This window comes from Pelodiscus sinensis, chromosome 7 (assembly GCF_049634645.1).
Source record: "Pelodiscus sinensis isolate JC-2024 chromosome 7, ASM4963464v1, whole genome shotgun sequence".
In the NCBI taxonomy this organism is placed as follows: Eukaryota; Metazoa; Chordata; order Testudines; family Trionychidae; genus Pelodiscus; species Pelodiscus sinensis.
Genome location: NC_134717.1, coordinates 55,489,982 through 55,506,170, shown reverse-complemented (window position 1 = coordinate 55,506,170; position 16,189 = coordinate 55,489,982). Strand labels below are relative to the sequence as shown.

Genomic DNA, 16,189 nt, shown 5'->3' with positions numbered 1-16,189 from the left:
TTACAAGACCTACCTCTACAAATGGTATCGGTTCCAATCTCGGTGTATGGTGAGGAATTTTGACCCTCTCTCCTTGCCTGTGCAGCAGGTCCTGGATTACATGCTCCACCTAAAGAGGGGTTAGCAATTGCTTCGCTGTAAGTTCATCTGGCAGCAATTTCGGCCTTCCGTCTTCCCATCAGCGGTCATTTGCTGTTCGCCCATCCGCTCACTAAAAGGTTTCTAAAGGGGCTCGGGAACCCGTACCCAGCCTACAGGATTCCACCAGAGCCATGGGACTTGGCTTTAATATTGGACGCACTAACTCATCCCCCCTTTGAGCCGTTAGCAACTTGTGACTTGCGCGTGCTCACGATGAAGGTGTCATTCCTGCTGGCAATCACTTCAGCATGTCAAGTTAGTGAGTTGGCAGCTCTATCCATCGATCCACCATACACACTATTTTCTGAGCATGGTGTAATGCTCCGTGTCCATCCTATCCTCCCTTCCTCCCGAAGGTGAAGTCTCCTTTTCATATAAACTAGCCGATAAACCTGCCAACATTCTATCCGAAGCCACATTCTTCACCAGAAGACTCACGTCTGCATACACTCGACGTCAGGTGAGCGCTGGCCTTCTACCTGGACGGAACACATGCTTTTAGGAAGTCTCGGCGTCTTTTTATAGCCATGGCAGAGCATTCGAAAGGCCAACAGCTCTCTGCACAACATATTTCCAACTTAATCGTTTCTTGCATCACGTTGTTACACGCTACGACATGAACCTTTAATGGGAGGGCCTCACGCCCATTCCACCAGAGGCATGGCCGCATCCACAGCTTACCTTAGAGGTGTGCCCTTGCAGGACATATGCCGTGCAGCAACTTGGTCATCTGCTCTTACTTTCGCCAGACACTATGCCCTCACGAAAATATTGAGGAACGATTCAGCGGTGGCACAGCAGTCTTGGCCACAGTGCAGAGGTCATAAGTCCGAAGCACACCGATAGCATTGGACCACTGCTGTGTACTCACCTTGAGTGGAGCACTCTCGGGGACACTACTCGACGAAGAAGAGAGAGTTACTCACCTTGTGCAGTAATGTCTGTTCTTCGAGATGTGTGTCCCCGTGGGTGCTCCACGACCCACTCTCCTCACTGCTTTGGAGCGCCTGTTTTTAGCGTCTTTCAGACGCTTCCGGTTGGGAGGAAACTGACAAGAAGCCAGCCCGTGCTCAGCTGTAACGGCGTGAGACAGCAGGAGCACATGCACGGGCCAGCAGGGCTACTGCTAGGGAAGATTCTCCGTTTGCGGCGCCGGGACGAGCCCAGCACCTCGAGTGGAGCACCCATGGGGCCACACATCTCAAAGAACAGACATTACTGCACAAGGTGAGTAACTCTCGTCTAAAAGATTACATAATTGCTCCACCCATGGCTCACGTTTACATGTATGCTAATAAGCAGGTGTTATGGCTTAAGTGTCATTTTGCAGTAAATAGATTAAATCCGGATTTTGGGTCCATAGAAATGACGGGTGGCATCACCCAGACAGGTTTGCTCGCAGGTACATTCCTCTGTGGTCTTAAAGAGAACAGTAAACAATACACAGCATTGGCAATTTGTTTATCGATCACACCCCTTCAGACAGGATTAGCATCTTTGAGGGATGGATATCATTACTCATGCTGGCTGTCTTCCCACTCCGAACGCTGGCTGGTATGTGGGGAGGATACACTGCTATATCCTCCTGAACTTGTCAGGCAGACTTTCCAGGACACTCTCAAAGAGTTATGTGTCTCTAATTCACGATAAGGCCCCAACTACTGCCCTGCACTTGGGGTTCTGCTGTCTCAACTTGTTTCATGTCTAGTTGTACAAACAAGGTCTGTCTTCTGCTTATCTCTGTTCTCTTTTTAGCCATGTTTTGTTCATTGTTAGCTAGGCCTCAGGCTCAGGCCAGGCCCATGAAGTTTGGGCATACGTGAAAGATTAACAGAGACTGTGGTCAAGTTCTTATATACATATTATTGGGATTTTGGCCCTTCACAGTTCGTATCTTCCAGCTATGTTTTCAGTGAGATCTGCGCAACTTCCATTGCATTCACTGGGTTTGCACAAGGATAACTAATTAGAATTTAACCAACTCTTCTGATGACGGACTAAGAGGAATGAAGAGCATTAACAGGTGTCAAGAGTAGTTAAAACACTGGTCATCAAAATGAATAGATATGACTCTGAATACATGAGAGGTAGAGTTCCCAAAAAAGAAAACTACCATTTTAATCCTTTTTCACATTAGAACTATATTTTAGATTATAGCATGTACCACTCATTTTGATTGTTTATAAGAGGTGGTATGTGTGGTAATCTTCATGTGATTTTGAAAAAAAAAGTTCTGTTAAATAATATAGAAATTCCACCCAGGTAGAATATTTTATAAAGACTTAGCATGAAATCCTGGCCCCCGCTGAAGACAAAGGGAAGTTTCCTATTGACACCAGGGAGCCAGGATTTCATTCATAGTGTTCCTAGGTACATATTCTTTACAGCGCATAATAATACATAGTGCAGATCTTAACTGTAACATTTGTTTACAGAACTCAACGTAGCCTGAGTGGCCCTTTTGCTCCAGGCCTGGAGATCACCTCTAAATTGTTTGTAGTGTCCTATGATGCAAAGTTGCTGTTCAGTGGAGGACATTGGGACAATAGTGTCAGAGTGACATCACTCACAAAAGGCAAACTAATTGGACAGCATGTTAGGCACATGGGTAAGTAAACTATTTTTATTTTGAATTATGAAATTAAATATTTGGTTTTTGTATCACAGATCTGGTGCTTTGACTCAGTCTTTTATAAAGGACTAGAGCAGTGGTCCCCAACCTTTCGAGGTTGTCGGGCGCCCGGGGGTGTGGCCGTTCGCCCGCCGGGCGCCAGGGGGCGGGGACACTTGCACCCCGGGAGCGGTCCCCCCCATAGTCGCATGCCTGGGGGCGCCCCCCCCCCCATAGCTGCATGCCCGGGGCCGGCGCTCCCCCCGCCCAGCGCTGCGCGCCCGGGGTCAGGCCAGCCCCGAGCACCTGGCGGGCGCATGGAAATGCCCCCGCGGGCGCCATGGCGCCCTTGGGCACCGTGTTGGGGACCACGGGACTAGAGGATTTACCCAGCGTTACTGTCCCTGCTGTCAGACCCCTCTCTTTGCATGATATGGAAAACTTCCCATTTTCCTGGCACAACCAAACTTAGACCGTGCTCTAAGTTAGGATAAGAGGTAGTTGCAAACCAAATTGGGTGGTCCAAGCTCTTGTAGTTTAGAAGGAGTTCTTGAATAAAGAGACTCACAGATGGACAGACACATAAATTATCTAAAATATATAGAGAGATAAGGCTCATTCTTTGCTAAAAGATAATAGGATGGGGTACTTGGGTCACATTGTAACAAGATAATAAACTAGTTTCTCCCATTTTTACCATCTCACTCTGTGGTTCAAGTAGTACCAGTGAAAACCTATGCACTCAAGTAGTTATACGGTCATTCCAATGATAAGTCACTCTGGTGTGTATTAAAAACAGTCTTTATTTTTTAAAGATAATTACTTTCAACATTTGTCCTGCTTCTGGCTAGTGCCATATTACTACAAGTAGGATCTCAGGCTCTAATATTTAGTCTTGAAAATGTATCTCACATTCCTGATGTAGAGTTGGTGTGTTTGCAGATGTAACTATGTTTCTCGCACACTGCACAGCATTATATTGCTACCAAATGTCAATCCGTTTTAAAGCCAGATAAAATGTTTACCTTAACTTTGCATCTAAACGTAATTGTTTTATTTCCTTTATAGATATTGTAACTTGTTTGGCCATAGATTTCTGTGGAATCCATTTAATTTCAGGTTCCAGAGACACAACATGTATGATATGGCAAATAGTTCAGCAAGTAAGTATATCTGCGTATCTTTAGAAGCAGCCTTTTGAAGGATTTTGTTTTAGTGTTTGTTTACCAATCTACCAGCCCAGTATGTTTAGACTGATTAGTGTTTCATCAGAATTGTTGTTTATTGATTATTTTGCGTGCTTTCTCTTTCATGTTTGCAGGGCAAAATAAACTTTGAAAATTATCAGAGGGGTAGCCATGTTAGTCTATAACTTAAAAAAACTTAAAAAACAAGTGGTCCTATAGTGCCTTAGAGTCTAACAAAAAATATATAGTATCATGAGCTTTCATGGACACAACTCACTTCTTCAGATGACTGGAGTAAGATCTGAAGAAGTGGGTTGTGCCCACAAAAGCTCATGATACTATTTATTTTTTGTTAGTCTCTAAGGGTATGTCTACACAGCAAAGTTATTTTGAAATAACAGCCCTTATTTCGAAATAACTTTTCTAGCATCTACACAGCCAAACCGCTATTTCGAAATAAATTTGAAATAGTGAAGCGCTTATTTTGAATTTGGTAAACCTTATTTTATGAGGAATAACACCAAATTCGAAATAGCTATTTCAAAATAAGTGCTGCGTAGACACTTATTTTGAAATAGGGGGCCTCCAGCCTTCCCAGGGTGCCCTGGTGGCCACTCTGGCCTCAACCAAGAAACTCCTCTCCCTCCCCCCTACCCCAGAGCCCTTAAAGGGGTAGACTCTGGCCATAGCGCCTGTGCCAGCTCCAAGTCTGCCAGCCCAGAGCCAGCAGTCACTGCCCCTGACCCAGTGGTCCCAAAACATGAGCCAGCAAGCCACTGGCAGCCAGCCCTCTACCGCACCCCAGGAGCAGTCTTCCAGTGGCTTTTTGTTCAAAAGCGGCGAGGAGTCCTATGGCATCTTATAGACTAACCGAAGTGTTGGAGCATAAGCTTTCTGTATCTGATGAAGTGGGTCTTTGCCCATGAGATGCCACAGGACTCCTCGCCCCTTTTGCAGATTGATTAACACAGCTACCCCTCTGATACTTGACACCTTTTGTCCCATGCTCCGGCAAATTCTCTGGTTCGGCATCAGGTCCCACAGTTGCCAGACTAAAGAGGCTCAAAGTGTAATGGCTTTTAGCATCATTATCTTCTCCTGATGTACCAGCAGATTATCAGTTTTCAGAGTTAACAAAATTTTGCTCAGCCCTATGATATCCCTTGATTATCTTGGTTTACAAGATGGTCTTTGTAGACCTCTACTCCTCAATATGCAAGTTGCATTTATTAAGGCTGTTAGAGAAAATGGAACTGTTTCAAGCTACAGCTGATTTGTTTCTTCTTGTGTCTTATGAGAGTCATTTAGAGCTAAATCCAGTTAGGATGCTGTAATGTCCGTACATTGGTACATAACATCTAGCTTAGCATCAAGTTAAAAACACTGCATTTCACTATTAACACATTGTCTAATGGGAGTTGAAATTTAGGCCCCTAGCTCCGTCCAGTGGCTGGGCTCCCTGGAGAGCAACATCTCCATAATGAAATGTGGATTTCTCTGCCTGAGCTGCATGGTGAATACATGACTAGATGGATTATGGGAGCTGTAATCCAGCCAAGATGTAATCATGACTCATATAAAAGAATGGATGTATTTGTATATGTCAAAATTTTTATATTTCCTAATCAAATATTTTCATAATTTCTATATTGCCAAAAATTTCAGAATTTAAAATTTTAGTCCTAATTTGGCACAAAAATCAATGCTGAAATGTCAGAATTACCTGTGAGGGGGAAATTTCAAACTTCACTTAGCTTCCACAAGAGAGTTCTAAGCTCACCTTTCCGGGTTTGGCTCCATTTGCACCCCCTACTTTCTTCCTGAAAGCAACTATAAATGTTCAGTGAATAGTGCATGGCAAAAGTGGTACCTGGCTAAGTGACTGCAGGATTTTTTATTCACTGCATACATCTATCAGAGTTTCTGGTTTCTGGTCAATTAAGAAAACCAGAGTATTCCACTCTACATTGAATTGATCTGAAATGAAATATTTCAGTTAGGTTTTCCTTATGGAAAATTGAAAGTTTTAGGAAAAATCAAAATTTTCTTGTGGAAAACATTTGGTTTTGTCAGAAATTGCCCCAACCAGCTCTGCTTATTTATTTTATTTGGTCAGACTAACTTTTATGCAAAATAGTATTCACTTCCTTTAATTACATTATGAAGAAGGCAGTAAACTCAAATATTAAAAGACTTTAATTCATCCTTGTGGCACAAAAAGGGATGCTGACTTGGGATGCTATAAACATGTGAGCAACAATAGAAGTAAGGTGTGATGTTTGGCCTACATTGATGTGATGTTAAAGATAATCCTGCATGTGTTATTCAACTATGAGATAATCTATAAATGTACATTTTATGTTGATATCAGGGAGGAGTTCCTACGGGCCTGGCACCTAAACCCTTGCAGATTCTATATGGACATACGGATGAGGTATCCAGTGTTAGCATCAGCACTGAACTGGACATGGTGGTGTCTGGAGCCAGGGTAAGCGTCTTCATGATTCTTTTTCAAAAGAGTGATATTTACTACTGGGATTAGGGTAGCCTGAAAAAACTTTTGTTACCTAATTTTCTCTTTTTCCTTTTGGATAAGGAGGAAGTGTATTGCTTCACATCAATACGGTTACACATTGTATAGTTCAGTTATTCTCATCCATTTCTCCACAGTATAGACCACACCTCTTTCAGACAGATGAAAGTTTGAAGTATATATAATCATCTGAAATCAAATTTCCTACAAGAATACTTATGCTACAGAACTCCTTTGCTCCCTCAGCAAAGGCAAACTACTTGCCTTTATCTCTGAGGCTCATCCTGTTCTATCAAGCTCTTGACCTCTGTTTCCACTCTGCCCGCTTTCATCACTAAATAGCCCAGTTTTACCTCAACCACTTTTGTATTTTGTCCCATTTCACCCGTTAGGCATGGGAGGTGGCGCCCCATGAAAGATCTGTAAAGTCACCGTTTTGGCTTCCTGATAATTCACTGCTTTGCCTGATGCTTCCAAGACACTTGATAATGGCTAGACAGTGGGTGTCCTGTGACTGCTACTTTCTATATGAAATGTAATTTGTTTCATGGCTATCTTTGCCTCCTTCCTCACACACATTTGGTTTTTTTTCTCCACCTGTTGTCTCCTCACATGCTGAGACTGTAAAGATTCTCTTCTCCTCCCTCTGTGTCTAGCAGTGCCTAGCAGAGTGGGGACTTGATTCCTGTCTGATGCCTGTAGTTGTTTCTTCAATACTACTACTACAGCTACACCTTCAGATCTTTTTAAATGTTCTTTGCCCTTACTTCAAATAAATACCTTATGTAAATATTACCATAAAGAAATAGCACTGAGTTTTTTGTCTTTACAGGATAGCACTGTGATTATTCACACTATTGGGAAAGGTCAGTACATGAGGACTTTGCGACCCCCTTGTGAGAGTTCCCTTCTGTTGACTGTTCCCAACCTGGCAGTATCCTCAGAAGGACACATAGTTGTTCACACAAGTATAGAAGGAAAGACTTCTCTCAAGGTACTTCACAAGTTTCAACCTGACATCATAGAATGCTGGTGTGTGGTTTGCTGTAAACATTAAACCTAAATGTACCTGTTTTTTTTAAATTTAGTAGAGATAGTTTCTTGGGAAATTTGAGTGCATACTGCCCCACAGATGCAACCAATGTTTCTCAAACATCAAGAGGGACAGCCTAACCTAAAGGGACAACCTTTAGGGTTGAAAGTGTAACTTATTTTCACTGTCTGCTCAGCATAGGAATGCCTCTGTTGATAATGGCTTGTGTAATAGGGATGTTAAAATGTGTTTATTTTTCAGGGGTTACATGTTTACATGCTGCCAGGGGGCAGAGGGGGGGTGGCAGGTGGCTCCCCAGGAGCTGGTGCTTGCAGGGAGCCAGCTTAAAAGCCAGCTCCCCGCATGCACTAGCTCCTGCCTGCCCCACAGGTGGAAGTGCTGTGTATAACCACATGCATAACTGATGAGCCCAGGCTTGTAACTAATGGTAAGAATAAAAATTGGAAAGAGGCTTGTACCTAATGGTAACAGCCTATGATTAACTTTCAGGACATGCTGCAAGGCCCAGCTTTTCTCCTTGCCCTGTAGGATTTGGCAGGGCAGATGAAGCTGGGAATGAGGAGACTGGTACTGGTTCTGTTTGGTGGTGCTTATTACTTTTTTGTTGTATTCATGTTGCTGTAGAAGTAGTGCTCTCTGTGGGTGAGTGCCAGAGGCTATTTAAGTATGAATATATTTGTAAGTTTATCAAGCATGCCCACAGATCAGACTGTAATATGGTAAACAGATAAACAAACACTGCATTTTACAAACTGCTATCAGATGCCAATAGCTTTAGGTTACTACCAAGCTTGGTTAAATTCCTATTAACAAGCTAAAGGTATAATTAATTAGGGATTTATTAATCTTTCATAAGTAATTTCCTTTTAATCTCTTAAGGATAAGAATGCATTACATCTCTATTCTGTGAACGGGAAGTATTTGGGCTCTGAGAGTCTAAAGGAGGAAGTGTCAGACATGTGTGTGACTGGTGAATACATAGTGATGGGGAGCCTACAAGGATTTCTTTCTATACGAGATCTCTACAGGTAACAAAATAGCATCAATAAGATTATCATTGCATATAATCTTATATAAGATTAGCATATAGTGGTTTATTTACATACAAGTATTAGTGTATGATGTGAAGATCATATTATTTTCAAAAATGACTAGTCTATCATTGACCTGTCCCCTGATATTAGAAAATTAATTTACAAAGGAAATTGAAAATTACAACTGGGACCCTTTATGCTTTTCCATGATCCTATTTGACTTTTCTGGACACTGGAGGGTCAGAAAGATTTGTCAGCTAGGGATGCCATGTTTGGTGCATGACCACACTGACAGCCTTATCCCAAAACTGAGAGTGTCATTCTCAGTGTCCAGAAAGGGGAAGAGTTGGATGCAGACTTGGGGCTTGATCCAGCAAGATGCTGAGTATCAGTGATTCCTATCAAAGTGAGTGGGAGCTCAGGGCTCAGTTCCTTGCAGAATCAAGCCAATGTTGTGCATCTGTAACTTCAGTTTAGAATTCCCTGTTCTTTCTGTTATGCAGATTCATTGGCTCTTGCCCCAGAAGGAAGAAACACACCTGCTACGGGAAACTGCAGCACTAAGTCTGCTCTCTTGTCACTCTGCAGAGAAGATTTCTTTCTTTAGTGATTGTCACCAGTGCTCAATCCTGTTACTAAACCTATATTCTAGGGATGGGATTTGACCCGCTATGTAGACGTGCACTGCAACTTAAATTACAGTGTATTGAAACATAAAATGGGGTTTCACTGTATCTTGAGTTCATTATCAGGGGGTTAGCTGTAGTTTGGCTCTATCCATTATGTGTAATGTATAGCAGATAAATATTGAATATATTTTATGTGGTTTTACTTGTTTCAGCCTGAACCTCAGCATCTCCCCCTTAGCCATGCGACTGCCGATTCACTGCATTTCTGTTACAAAAGAATACAGCCACATCCTTGTAGGCTTGGAGGATGGCAAGTTGATTGTCGTTGGTGTTGGCAAGCCAGCTGAGGTAAAACCCACCATCAAGAACTTTGTCTACCGAACAGTGGGAAATTCACTGATTTCTGCTTTCCAGTTGAGCAAGTGGTCTCCTCTCTGGCAGGGCAAATTTAAGAGCAAGTTTGAGTTTTCAGTGGGGAAGAAATAAGTTTTGAGATGGCTTTGTGCAGAGATTTCTCTAAAAGAATATAGAGAATGCAGATGGGGAAAAAGCAGACTCAGTTGGACTAACCTGCTGACTTTGTCACTAATAGTTTAATAACCAAAGGTGAGAGTAACTAACATTTTCTGAATTGTGCTAGTGTTGTACATCACTTCTCAGAGACAAGTTCTGAATAGTATGTGATGTCTTTGTTATAAGTCATGAAGTAACTTCCCAGAAGAATATTGGAAACACAAAAGAACGAGCTACTTTCTTTTAAGTTTTGGCCTGTGTCAGATACCATCTACTACTGTTGCGTACCTTTAAAAAAACAACAACGCTATTTCTCACCATTCAGAATCTCTTGTTGTAACTGCACAAAGATACCCTGTGTAGCCTCCTCTATTACAGAGCATTCATATGTAAAATAATAATATCCACTTTGTCATGTTGAAAACAGGGGTTTCACAATAATTATTTCTTGTAGCACCTCTGTCAAAGTATTTCACTGATATTATGAAGGGGGTGGGGGCAGGGTTAGGCTTTCTGTATCTCTGGAGTGCTACGGTATATTTTAAATGTGAAAGTTCCTCCTATCAATTACTATATCCAGCAGTGTGACTTTAAATTGAGAAAAGCTCTACTTGACGGTCAGTATTTGCTAGAAAAGTATTTATTTAAGTAACATGTTTCATTAATATTGAAACCATATTGGCATCATAGTTCAGATGTCTGAAATTTTTCTAGTTAAGGGAACACAAGGTTTATTAAAATATAGCCTGCTTAAGGTCTTCACAGAATGAGAGCCTGATCCTGCTTCTATTGAAATTGCTGGCAATGCTTCCATCAATTTCAAGTTAAACCACTTTTTCTGTTTTAGAATTAATGGATCTTGTGTTGTAGATAAAATACTTTTGAAAAATCACCAGTCTTTTACAAATATTTTCCAGTCTTAGAAAAACTCTTTGCTAGGCTGAAATTTGTCATTCATTAGCTGAGACTTAAACGAAATTTGATTAATAACAAAGAAATCTGACTTCCCCACTTTACTATGTTGCTAGGGTTGGTTTCCTCCGAAGTATAAGCAGGTTTTTCCATAAGATTTATCAATGTTTTCAGTTTATAATTCAGAGCATTTGGAGGATTGATATCTGTAAATCTATATACAGATTAAAAACAGTAATGGAAGGGACAACATTTATCCCATATTTTCCTGTTTCCTTTGATTTGTAAAAATAATTGTTTAAAAGGTATTAACATTTTTATTTGACAAGTAAAATATGGAGAAATTAAGGACTTTTCCTACATAATCTCTGTTACTACTTGGGCTTCAGTGGTGAATACTGTATTTAGCCTTAGAACACAAGGAGGTTCTTTCTACTTACATTATTGCACATAATAGTGCTGTTGGGACAAAGGCTGAACTTTTGCTTTTATGCTTTGACAATCAGAGATGGAGTATGATGAATGTGTGTTCTGGTATGGAAAACAATATAGTTGGTTAGAACACTGCAGAAGTCTGCAGAATTGTCCCATTTGAGCTGAGACCTCTGTTGGACACTGATGCTATGATTTATGTTGAGCGACTAAACAGAATCTGCCAGACTTACGACACAAAACTTAATTTCTGAAATTATGAGTATCAATACACTTTTCTGAATTTTGTGTCACTAAGAGATGATTTTCTTTAACCATAAGGGATTTCCTATTCCGGTCCACTGCCAGACCGGATAATCCCTGGTTGGGTAGATATGAAGTTAATTAAAAGTTTCTGATACAATACTGTCATATTCAAATATTATATAAATTCACAAGACCCATAATTTAACATTGCCTTTTGTTATCACTTTGAACAGCTTGTTGTCTTTATTTATAGAATATTCACTATAGATTAAATTTGTGTAATAATTCTTGCACTGAACATTTCACCTAGGATCAGTGGAAGTCTAGAAATTTGGCATTATGAGAACTCCTCTCTCTTTCTCCTATTTTAGCACTCTTCATTTCTAGTGATTCCTTCTTAAAATGTTCTTCCTACTAATTTTGTTCATTTCCACTTGGCAATTTTTTTTCTTTTTTAACAAAATAGCAGTTTAAAATCCAGATAAGAACAATTTTAAAATAGGTAAAATATGAGACCTGGCTTGCCTGACAGTTTTGCATTAAGTGTTCAAAAGTGGAAAAGATAATAATAAAAAATTGTCTTTATTTTTTGTGCTAATCCAAGAATCATCTGAAAACGTTACCTTTTTTGTTTGAAATAATTTATGTTGCTATAATTTTGTGTTTGTGCAATACCTTGTATTGTCTGCACTTCTCCAGAATCAGCGTCTGAAGTTCCTTTTTTAATTTATCCACCTTATCCTTTCCCCCTCCTTTTTCTCTGGATTACTTTAAACAGATGCGCTCAGGTCAGCTTTCCCGAAAGCTTTGGGGATCAAGCAAACGGCTCAGCCAGATTTCATCGGGAGAGACTGAATATAACACTCAAGATTCCAAGTGATTGCTGCTTCTGAATTCTCTCATGGATTCCAGAAATTTTAGTTTTTTGGTCACTCTAAACATATCTCTCAACTTTCTGATAAGTGTTTCAGGGACTTATCCTTTACAGTCAGTTGAAGACCAACGTATGGGAGAGGTACAGTAATTTACATATGCAAACATGCAAATTAGTCCATCTGCTTTTATAACTTGTTCCTAATTACATTGATTTGGTAGCAGTGGAACTTTTTCTAGTTAATGTTCTGGAACTGAGTTTCACAAAAAGACCTCTAAGTGCATTAAAATACAAATGATATCCTATCCTGGGGAATAATGCTAGATGTTCATTACTTACTTGGAAGATACTAACTCAAATTCAAGGAAAATATCCCATTTACACCTTGACATCTTTGTAATTCAAGGATAATAAACTTAAAATTCCTTAATTTGCAGATATGCTGATGAAATTGGGACAGTTGAGAGTTATGACTTCAGATATATTTTTCAGACCAATCGGCTTGCTGTATACTTTGTAGATTATTAATAACCTCCTATTGTGTGGCTCCTGAGAGAATCTCAGTAGATTATTCTTCAAGGAGCACCTCAATGACACTACTTGATTGTCGGAAATGGTTTAATTGAAGTACAAAAATGAATAAGAATCTCATAGGGACTGTGGTAGGGTGAAAATTTGCTGCAGAAAATTCTTTATGCTGTTTGGCATAGCAACACATATAGAAATCCCTTTTATGTTCTTGTATTAATACAGAGGGTCTGAGAATCACATTTCTATGTCTGTTAAGATTAAGTTGTTTTGTATCATTAATAATGTAATTACGGCAAACCAAAATGTCTAATGTCAACGTTTAGATCACCTGAAAAACTGCATCATAATTTACATTTACCGTATCTTGTCTTTTGGTTTTATATTTGTCAAACAAGTAACTTGGTTTAGCCATATTCATGTTGCTGGAGAAATAATTAGAAATATCCACATACTGTGTACATTTTGGAGGTGTTTTTGATGCACGTGTTTAGTATGTGGCGGAAGAAGACATTGTAGCCCTGAAAATACAGTAAACAACAAAAAAAAATATTCAAAAGCTGAAGTACTCTTGAGAGTACCTTCAGGGCAAATGTTTAATTTTTTTAGGTGGGGAATATGATTATGTAAATAGTGGGAAATATTGTTCCCTTACAGTAATAGAAACAAGAGGTCTCTGTAGCCAATGCAGATACAGAATTGATTTAGTTAATATTTCTGACACCCTCCCCTCTTCCTTATATTATTTTTTATGGATATGAGTAAGTGTTGTATCTTTTCTAAATACGGTCAGATTTCCCCTAAGATTGGAAAGCTGTTGATCTATCAAAGAAATCTCATACAATGTAGTCTAATTTCTTTCACTTGTAGTTCCATATTTGTTGAGAATCTAAGGAAACAGTAATCACTTTTTCAAGGACACATTTTTTCTGAAACCAGCTTCCCATTCTTAATTTCATAAAGAAAATAATGATCCTGTATTATGCTTTTATAGAGTAAATATTTTAATGACCGTATTACTAACTAAAGAACTGTATTGCTTGTTTTAGTTGATACTTTCAAATTATCTGATCAGTGAACAAATTAGACAAGATTATGGATAGCTATAACATTTAACTAATTGCTGTGGCAGATCAGATAAGTTGGAAAATTGAGGAAATGGAAACATTTCTCTGTGGCCCATGTAAGTATGGTATTTAACCCCATTTCTCTCTGACACCTCTCCTCTTTACCCTCCCCCCCTTGCAATGAGTTTTGGACATGAGAAGAAAGGCTACATGAAAAGAAATTAACTAGTTTCTGATACAATAACAATGCCAAGGAAACTCTGTAAGTATTAAGAGTGGATGTGAATGTGAAGTAAGTTTGTCTATTGTAATTGCACAAGAGATTTTGAAGAGATATCAAGACAGAAATTTAGAAGAATCAGTTCTGAATGTGTAACTTTGGTAGTTAAGTGGTATTATATTGATGGATTTATAACTGTACATTTAAGAGTTTAAATGTGTATATTTGGAATTTTTTTAAACTACAAGACTGACTAGAAGGATCAAAGTGGAGAAATTTAGAAAGTTAATGTTCTTTGTAATGCTTGGCCAGAACTTAAGTCTTTCTGTTGTCATTTGTGCAGAGAGGTTCATAGGTGAATTTTTGAAAGCATCTTTGTTTTAGGTATTTTATGCAAAGGGTTTTTTTTTGTTTTTGTTTTTTTTAAATTTTTGAACTAGTGAAAATTTTAGCATTTGTATCCATTTAAGAAAATCAGGGAAACTGGTCAACCTCCACAAAATGTAATGTAAGTTTAGAAATTGGAGAGATGTGGGCATTTTTGTATTATAAAGATAATATGAATATAAAACAGTTTTTAATACATGGATTTTGGTGCTTTAAAGCATTAATTAAGCCTCACAAATGTTAGCTGCTGGTCTAAATTAGCACAACCCTCACAATGCTCTGTCTTGGCACTAAGGGAACAACCCTGCACAAAACAGCAGCAAGATCATGAGTGTACAATGGTGAATGGTAAGCTGCATTTACATACTACTTGCACTTTGTACAGATTGGCCATAGCTGGACATCTGGTCCCTTGAGGATGAAAATGTCCTCCTTAAATTCCAGTCTGTTCTTTTCATGAACCAGCAACAATCAGATTTCTCAACTAACAATGTCTGTCTTCCAGCAGCACTCTGCATATCTTGAGTTGCCTATACTTTATCTTTAAAAGGAAGCTATAAATAAAAGAGTACTTGTAGTTTGTACTTGAGAGAAGAACTTAGTTTGGTGTTTCACCTGTTTTTGTTTATTTTCTTGGCATTTTTCTTGAATTAAGTATGCAACTTTTTTGTGGTTGTAGTGATGGCTGGTTTGCAATCCACATTGAACAGTGGACACTGAATTAATGCACTGCACTTCTAGGATTTAAATTTGTATTTCTGATGGGTCTTCAAGCTAATAGAGCTCCTGGATTTCATTCCCTCTTCTCAGAGGAAAAATGGTTATCAAAATACAACTTTTCTTCTTTAGTCTCTTTACACTAAGATTTATTTATTTAACTTTCTTTTTTAGAAAGTAAAGCTGTACCTTGATGCAGTTCTGACTCTGAATTCAGATCAGGCTAGTCTGACTACATAGTTGTTTAATAACACTAAGAATTTTTCAACACCCCTTTCTAGGTGTTCTGGTTTTTGTTTAAGTATTGGGGCCACAGTGATATCGATGGAAACAGAAAAAAAATTGCTTACCTGTGAGGGAGTCTTAAAAGAAAAGTTAAATGTCAGCAATGCAAACATACAGATTTTTTTTAAAAGCTGGATGTGGACTTCTCATGATTTTTAAACTAGATTCAGTAGTTAGCAGTATTCAGCCACATCCACTTATGGTCTGGAGAAGTGCTTAGAACAGTTTTTGTAATAAAATTTGTTAGTTTTCTTTATCAGTTTATGTTGCAAGCCTCAGTGATGGTCATTATTTTTTACTGTCTTTATGTACTGTTGAGAATGTTATCTGATATCATACTAGGCATTCATTTGGGAAATGCCAACGTTCAAAGAGTTATATGCTCATTGTCCAAGTTAAAAGTAAAAAAATACATGAGTTATATTGCATCAATGTTTTATTTTCTGTGTATCAGATTCATCTTGTGCAGTCTTTGAAACTTTCCCTACCATAAACTACCTACCTTCTCACACTAGCACAAACACTCAAGCACTCTGTTTAAACAATCTTTTCCTCTAATTTAAAATGTTTGTGAAAGGGGCCCTTGATTTAGAAAGCACCCACTTACGTCTTTGATTAATCCAGACCTTCATCTAAGCAAAGCTTTTCTTCATGACCTGCTTTAATACAAATACAGTCCCCGGGTTACGTACAAGATAGGGACTGTAGGTTTGTTCTTAAGTTGAATCTGTATGTAAGTCGGAACTGGCGTCCAGATTCAGCCGCTGCTGAAACTGACCGCCAGTTCCGACTTACATACAGAATCAACTTAAGAACCCC

General features: G+C 39.1%; 1 protein-coding gene across 4 annotated transcripts in view; it reads left to right on the top strand.

The window, feature by feature from the left end:
* Positions 1–16,170, top strand: part of NBEAL1 (neurobeachin like 1) — a 165,686-nt gene extending 149,516 nt beyond the window's left edge. For all 4 annotated transcript variants that reach the window (XM_075933832.1, XM_075933831.1, XM_075933830.1 and 1 more), the window contains 7 exons: positions 2,577–2,749; positions 3,821–3,915; positions 6,311–6,427; positions 7,305–7,466; positions 8,406–8,554; positions 9,402–9,537; positions 12,071–16,170. In XM_075933832.1, coding sequence (XP_075789947.1) covers positions 2,577–2,749; positions 3,821–3,915; positions 6,311–6,427; positions 7,305–7,466; positions 8,406–8,554; positions 9,402–9,537; positions 12,071–12,172 — 934 coding nt within the window. In that variant the 3' untranslated portion in view covers positions 12,173–16,170. The remainder of the gene's footprint in view (positions 1–2,576; positions 2,750–3,820; positions 3,916–6,310; positions 6,428–7,304; positions 7,467–8,405; positions 8,555–9,401; positions 9,538–12,070) is intronic.
* The last annotated feature ends 19 nt before the right edge of the window (positions 16,171–16,189 follow it).